Source organism: Leptosomus discolor, chromosome 28 (assembly GCF_034619465.1).
Source record: "Leptosomus discolor isolate bLepDis1 chromosome 28, bLepDis1.hap2, whole genome shotgun sequence".
NCBI lineage: Eukaryota > Metazoa > Chordata > Aves > Leptosomiformes > Leptosomidae > Leptosomus > Leptosomus discolor.
This window is the reverse complement of record NC_141418.1, coordinates 346397-353553: the sequence shown is the minus strand read 5'-3', so window position 1 is coordinate 353553 and position 7157 is coordinate 346397. Positions and strand designations below refer to the sequence as shown.

Sequence of the window (7157 nt, the reverse complement as noted above, 5' to 3'; positions counted from 1 at the left end):
TCCCGGTACGTGGCGCCGAACTCCCGCAGGAGATGCCTCCAGCAGAACCTGGGAGGAGGAAGAGGGTGAGGACGAAGGTGGGGACGTTCGGTGACACCCCCCGGCCCCGCCCTCGGTGACACCCACCAGTTTTGGGGGAAGCCGTGGAGGAGCAGCATCAGCGGGGCCGTGGTGGGACCCCCGGGTGACGTAGTGGAGCCGCAGCCCCGAGTCCTGGAGGGGGGGGAGGCGGGGGGGTCAGTGGGGTGCCCTCACCCCAAAACCAACCACCCCCCCCCCCATAAACCCCCGCCCTGCACCCCCAAATCCCCTTCCCCTCCGTGGAGCCCCCCCCCCCCAAGTTGTCCCACCAGCAGGTCCCCAAGCCCCCCCCCCCAGCACCCCAGTTTTCCTGCTGCACCCCTCAAGACCCCCCAGGAGCCCCCAAGATGCTCCAGGACCCCCAGAACCGCCCCCCCCCCAGCCCTCCAGGACATCCCCAGGATTCCCCACCCCCCCACCCCCGAGCCCTCCAAGACACCCCAGGATTCCCCAACACCCCCCCCGCAAACCTCCCAGGACAACCCCCCCCCCGAGCCCTCCAAGACACCCCCAGGACCCCCCAAAACCTAAAACATCTCCAAAAGCCCCCCCTCCCCCCCCCCCCAGGATGCCCCAACCCCCCCTTCCCCAAACCCCCCCAGACCTTCCAAGTCACCTCCCAGACCCCCCCCAAAAACCCCCAAGACCCCCCAGGACCCCCCCACCTTGAGGTGCAGGTATCGGTGCTCCCCAAAAGCGCCATCGTCCCAGCAGGGGGGGGGGCTGGTCCCTCACCCGCCACCAGAAGGTCCTTCGGGGTCCCCGGCGCAGCAGCACCCCCAGCCCCCACAGCCCGTAGGCCACCCCCGCGGCCACCGCGGCCACCGCCACCCCCAGCCGGGCCACCAGGCGCCGCAGGGCCAGGAGCAGCCGGGTGGGCGCCAGCAGCAGCGAGCAGAGGGACAGGAGCATGGCGGGGGGGGACGTGTCACCTCGGGGGGGGGGGGGGGAGGTTACGGTGTCACCAGGGTGGCCCTGGCACCGGCGTGGCCCACAGCCGTGGTGGCCACGTCCCCACGGTGGCCCATCACCAGGATGTCCCATCCCCATGGTGGCCGTGTCGCCAGGGTCCCATGTCCCCAGGGTGGCCCATCCCCAAGGTGTCCCTGTCACCAGGGTGTCCCCATGGCCCCCCCCCGTGTCTCCATGTCACCAGGGTAGCCCATCCCCAAGGTGTCCCCGTCACCAGCGTGTCCCCATGCCCCCCCCCCGTGTCCCTGTCACCAGGGTGTCCCCATGCTCCCTCCCCTGTGTCCCCATGTCCCCAGGGTGTCCCATCCCCAAGGTGTCCCTGTCACCAGGGTGTCCTCGTGCCCCCCCCCCCCGTGTCTCCATGTCCCCAGGGTGGCCCATCCCCAGGGTGGCCCATCCCTACAGTGGCTCCATCGCCCCCAGGGTGGCCCGTTCCTGGGCGATGTGTCACCAGGCTGCCACCACCAGGGTGTCACCGTCACCAGCGTGGCCCTGCCACCACCACGTCCCATTCCTGGGATGCCATGTCACCAGGGTGGCCCCATTTACCTGGGTGGCCCTGTCACCACTGTCCCATCACGGGGGGGCGGGTCTCCTGTCACCAGTGTGTCCTGTCACCAGCGTGTCCTGTTCACGTCACCAGGGTGTCCCTGTCACCAGGGGGGTCCCACCACCAGGGTGTCCTTGTCACCGGGGTGTCGGGACACTGAGGGGGTCCCACCACCAGAGGTCCCTGTCACCGGGGGTCTCTGTCACCAGGGGAGACCCATCGTGGGGGTGTCCCTGTCACCGGGGTGTCCCTTGTCACCAGGAAGGGTCCCATCATGGGGGTGTCCCTGTCACCCCCGTCCTGATCCTCGGGTGTCCCACCACCAGCCCGTCCCTGTCACCTCAGTGTCCCGGTCACTGGGGTGTCCCGATCCTGGGCTGGGGGGGGGGGGGTGTCCTGTCACTGGGATGTCACGACAGGAACGTGTCCCTGCCACCTCGGTGTCCCGTCACTGGGAGGTCACCACAGCGGGTGTCCCCATCACCGGCCACCCCGGTGTCCCCGTCACCGCAGCGTCACGGGGGTCCCTGTCCCTGGGGGGGTCCCTGTCACCGAGGTGTCCCTGTCAGCGGGCTGTCGCGACACGGGGGTGTTCTGTCACTATGGGGGGGGTGTCCCTGTCACCGGGGTGTCCCTGTCACGGGGGGGACACCGTGGGGTCCCGCCACCCCGGCGCCCCCGTTCCCCCCCCCATCCCGACAGCAGCGCGTCCCTGTCACCGTCCTGTCGCGACACGGGGGCGTCCCGGCCACCAGGGGGTCCCTGTTCCGGGGTCCCCCGCTTGGGGCTGTCGCGACACGGGGGTCCCTGTCGCCGCCCTCCCCAACCCCCCCCCCGCCCCGACCTTCTCGCGCCGCTTCCGCCGCCCGCCCGAGCTCGGCCACGACCGGCCCCGCCCCCTCCCGCCCATTGGCCAGCGCCGCGCGCGTGGGCAGGAGGCGGGGCCGCGCGGGGAGCAGCCAATGGGAGCGAGGCAGGAGGCGGGAAAAGGGGCCGCGCGGGGCGGGGCAGTCACGTAGCGGGGAGGGGCCGCGCTGGGCCCCGCCTCCTCGGGCCCATCCCCCACCGTAGGGACCGACGGAAGGAGGGGCGGCAGCGCCGGGGGCGGGGCTTGTCCTTCTGGGGCTTTTTTGGGCCTTTTTGGGGCCACTTTGGGGCTTTTTGCGCCTTTTTTGTCTTTGTAACTTTTTATACGCCCCCCCCCCCCCCGCTGTGTTTATTCCGCGAGCGCGGCCCCGCCCCCAGCCCCGCCCCCAGCCGGGGGAAAGGGGGAAACCCCCCAAAATGTGACTGATGGCTCCGGTGGAGGAGGGGCAGGGGGAGCTCTGGAAGGGAGAAATAACAGAAATAAACCAATAAATAAAAAGGAGAAAATAAACCCCCCAAAAAGGAAGGAGAAAAAAGGAGAAGAAAAAAGGAGAAAAAAAGAGAAAAAAAGGAGAAAAAAAAAGGAGAAAAAAAAAGAGAAAAAAAAGGAGAAAAAAAAAGGAGAAAAAAAGGAGAAAAAAAAAGGAGAAAAAAAAGGAGAAAAAAAAGAGAAAAAAAAGGAGAAAAAAAAGGAGAAAAAAAAGGAGGAAAAAAAGGAGGAAAAAAAAAGGAGAAAAAAAAGGAGAAAAGAAAAAAAGGAGGAAAAAAAAGGAGAAAAAAAGGAGAAAAAAGGAGAAAAAAAGGAGAAAAAAAGGAGGAAAAAAGGAGGAAAAAAGGAGGAAAAAAGGAGGAAAAAAAGGAGAAAAAAAAGAGAAAAAAAAAGGAGAAAAAAAAGGAGAAAAAAAAGGAGAAAAAAAAAGGAGGAAAAAAAGGAGAAAAAAAAAGGAGAAAAAAAGGAGAAAAGAAAAAAAGGAGAAAAAAAGGAGAAAAAAGGAGAAAAAAAAGGAGAAAAAGAGGAAAAAAAGGAGAAAAAAAAAGAGAAAAAAAAGGAGAAAAAAAAGGAGAAAAAAAAGGAGAAAAAAAAGGAGAAAAAAGGAGAAAAAAAAGGAGAAAAAAAAGGAGGAAAAAAAGGAGGGAAAAAAGGAGGAAAAAAAGGAGAAAAAAAGGAGAAAAAAAAAGAGAAAAAAAAGGAGAAAAAAAATTTTAAAAGGGGTAAGAATAAAAAAAAGAAGCAATAAAAAGAGAGAAAAAAAAACCTGAAAAACTGGGAAAAGCAGGAGAACCCGCCAAACCACAGAAGCCCCTCCCCCTCCCCCCAGACTCACCCCTCCACCCCCCACCCCCCCCCCCCCCCGCAAGGCCAAAAAAAAAAGGGAAAACCATCCAAAAACCGGGTTTATTTCCAAGCGCCCGTTTCGCCGCCGCCGAGTCGTGGTGTCGCGGAGAAAAACAACAACAAAAAAAAAAAAACAATAAACCAACAAAAAAAAAAAAACCCCAAATATGTGAAAAATAAGACAAAACCCCCCAAACCGGCGGGGGCGGGGCCGAGCCGCGCCCGGGCGGGATTTTCGGTGGGAAACGGTTGGAATTTTCGTTTTTCCTGTTTTTTTTTCTTTTTTTTTTTTTTTGTGTGAGTTTTTTAGTTTGGTTTTTTTTTTTTTTTTTTGTTTTTGTTTTTTTTGGGTTTTTCGGTGTGAAAAGGGGGAAAAAAAAGAGGAAAACCCCCGTCGGCCGCGGGCGGGGCCCCCCCGGAGTTGCTGTTTTCGGTGGGTGACGGCGAATCCGGCGCGGCCCCGGGCGGGGAGGGGACCCGGGAGCCTCCGGTGGGTTTCGGTGGGATTTTCTTTTTTTTTTTTTTTTTTTCTTTTTTTTTTTTTTTTTTTTTTGGTTGGGGGGGGGGGGGTGGGCGGGTAGGGGGGTAGGGGGGGAAGGGGGAGGGGCCCCGAAAGAGTCACGAGTGGGCGGGGCCGCCGCCAGGGGCGCGCTGGGAGAGGGGCTCCTCCAAGATGGCCGCCGGGCCTAGAAGAGGTTCTCCTCGAAGATGGCCAGGAGGTCGCTCTGGAAGTTCATGTCGATCGTCGCCAGCCATCTGCAACGGGAGCGGCCGTCGGGACCCGCCCGGTGCTCCGGGGGGGATCCCCCCCCCCCAACCCCCGACCCCCTCCTGCCCCGGGGGATCCCCCCCCCCCCCCCTCAGGCGTTTCCCACCGTCTCCCGGGGCGGCCCCCAGAGCTCGTCTGGCCTTTCCCAAGCCTCGCCCCGGCCTTCTCGGGGACTTTTTGGCATTCCCAACACTTTTTTTTGGCATTCCAAACACTTTACTCGGGATTCCAGGATTTTTTGGGCATTCCCAAGACGTTTTGGGGGCATTTCTGGATGTTTTTGGGGGATTCTCAAGATTTTTTTGGCTTTCCCAAGATATTTTTGGGCATTTCTGGGATTTTTTTGGCAATTCCCAGGATTGTACTTGGGATTCCCAAGATTTTTTTGGCATTCCCGAGACATCTTTTAGCATTTCTGGGATTTTTCTGGGCATTCCCAAGATTTTTTTCCAACATTCCTGAGATTTTTCAACATTCCCAAGATTTTTTTTGGCATTCCCAAGACATTTTTCAGCATTTCTGGGATTTCTTTGGGCATTCCCAAGATTTTTTCCAGCATTCCTGAGATTTTTCAACATTCCCAAGATTTTTTTGGCATTCCCAAGACTTTACTCAGGATTCCCAAGATTTTTTTGGCATTCTCATAACATATTTTTGGCATTTCTGGGATTTTTTGGGGGATTCCCAGGATTTCACTTGGGATTCCCAAGATTTTTTGGCATTCCCAAGAAATTTTTTGGCACTTCTGGATTTTTTTGGCATTGCCGAGACATTTTGGGCATTTCTGGGATTTTTTTTCAGCATCCCTGGGATTTTTTTCTGGCATTCCCAGATTTTTTTCTGGGATTTTTTTCAGTATTCCCGGGATTATTTTTGCCATTCTCAGCATTTCTTTGGCCTCCCCAAGGATTTTCCAGCATTCCCAGGCTTTTTTTCGGCTTCCCCAGAATTTTTTGGCCTCCCCAGGAAATTTTTCAGTCTCCTTAAGGGTTTTTTTTTGCATCTCCAGAGATTTTTTTGGCATCTCTGGGATTTTTCAGTGGCCCTGCGGATTTTTTTTGCCTTCCCCAGGGATATTTTGGCTCTCCCGGGCATTTCTGTCTGCCCCAGGATCTCCCAACTTCCCCAGCAATTTTTCAGCATCCCTGGGGTTGGTTTTTTTTATTTTTTTTGGCTTCCCTGGCTGTTTTATGGCTTCCCTGGGGATTTCTGGGGATTTTTTGGCTTCCCCGCAAGTTCTTCCACCCTCCCCGGGGGTTTCTGGGCATCCCCACTCACCGCTTCCCGGCGCCTCCGCTCCTGCTCCCGCTTCCTGGCCATCTCCCGCTGCTGATCCAGCATAGACTGGGAGGACTGGGGCTGCGAGCTCTGGGCCTGGGGCGCCGCCGCCGCCGCCGCCGCCGCCGCCACCTGCTGCTGCTGCTGCTGCTGCTGCTGCTGCTGCTGCTGCTCCTGGCGCCGCCGCACCTCCTCGTGCACCCGGCGCGCCTGCTCCATGGCGTCCTCGTCCTCCCGGCTCCTGCCAAAAAAACGCCGGGAGAGGCCGTCAGGCGCCGGGCTCCTCGTCCGACCCCCGCCGCCACGGCGAGGGCTGGTCCCCGACGGCGCCGACACGGGGTCAACGCCGTAACGGCCGGCGGACGGGCATCGCCGGCGCCGAGCGCCCGGTTTTGGAGCCCCGTGGCACGGCGTGGCGGGGGGTGAGAGCTGCTGGTGGGGATTTGTGCCACGAGAGCCGACCGGGTTCACGCCACGACTGGGTTCACGGCCACGGGATCGGATCAGATTCGTGCCACGGGATCGGATCAGATTGTGCCACGGGATCGGATCAGATTCGTGCACGGGATCGGATCAGATTCGTGCCACGGGATCGGATCAGATTCGTGCCACGGGATCGGATCGTGCCGTGAGCTCGGACTGGATTTGTGCCACGGGACTGGATCGTGCCACGGATCGCTGTTCCGCGAGCTCAGGCGCCAGGAGATTGCGTCGTGCCGTGGATCGGGCCTGGTGCAGATCAGGCCACGAGATCAGAGCAGATTCGTGCACGAGACTGGACTGGGTTCGTGCCACGAGATCAGACCGTGCCACGGATCAGACCGGATTCGTGCCAGGAGATTTGGTGAGATTTGTGCCGCAAGACGGGGCTGCGCCACGGATCAGACCGGGTTTATGCGGTGAGATTGGACCAGATCAACGCGGATCAAGCCATGGGCCGGCTCCGTGCCACGAGATCGGATCGTGCCACGAGAGCAGCGTCTGGCTCCACCACGCGCGTGGCCGAGGAGGTGAGGACGCCCCAAAACGCCTTCACCGTGGTGGGGGTGGTGGCTGTGGAGGTTGTGATGGTGGTGGTGGTTGTGGTGATGGTGATGATGATGGTGGGGGTGATGGTGGGGGTGGTGGTGGGGGTGATGGTGGGGGTGGTGGTGGGGGGCGATGGTGATGATGATGGTGGTGATGATGATGGGGGTGATGGTGGTGATGATGGTGGTGACGATGGTGGGGGTGATGGTGGGGATGATGGTGGGGGTGGTGGGGGGGGTGATGGTGATGATGATGGTGGTGACGATGGTGGTGAC

At 59.1% G+C, this 7157-nt stretch overlaps 2 protein-coding genes across 2 annotated transcripts in view; one reads left to right on the top strand and one right to left on the bottom strand.

Moving 5' to 3' along the window:
- Positions 1-94, top strand: part of COLGALT1 (collagen beta(1-O)galactosyltransferase 1) — a gene marked incomplete at its 5' end in the record, with an annotated part of 5333 nt that extends 5239 nt beyond the window's left edge. Inside the window, 1 exon segment of the mRNA XM_086478816.1 lies at positions 30-94. Coding sequence (XP_086334942.1) covers positions 30-94 — 65 coding nt within the window.
- Positions 95-4410: 4316 nt separating this feature from the next.
- The window catches only part of BRD4 (bromodomain containing 4), a 67113-nt gene continuing 64366 nt past the window's right edge, over positions 4411-7157 (bottom strand). The window contains exons 21-22 of the mRNA XM_086478868.1: positions 5848-6094; positions 4411-4555 (exon numbers count right to left, since the gene is read on the bottom strand). Of these exons, the coding sequence (XP_086334994.1) occupies positions 4493-4555; positions 5848-6094 (310 nt within the window). The 3' untranslated portion in view covers positions 4411-4492. The remainder of the gene's footprint in view (positions 4556-5847; positions 6095-7157) is intronic.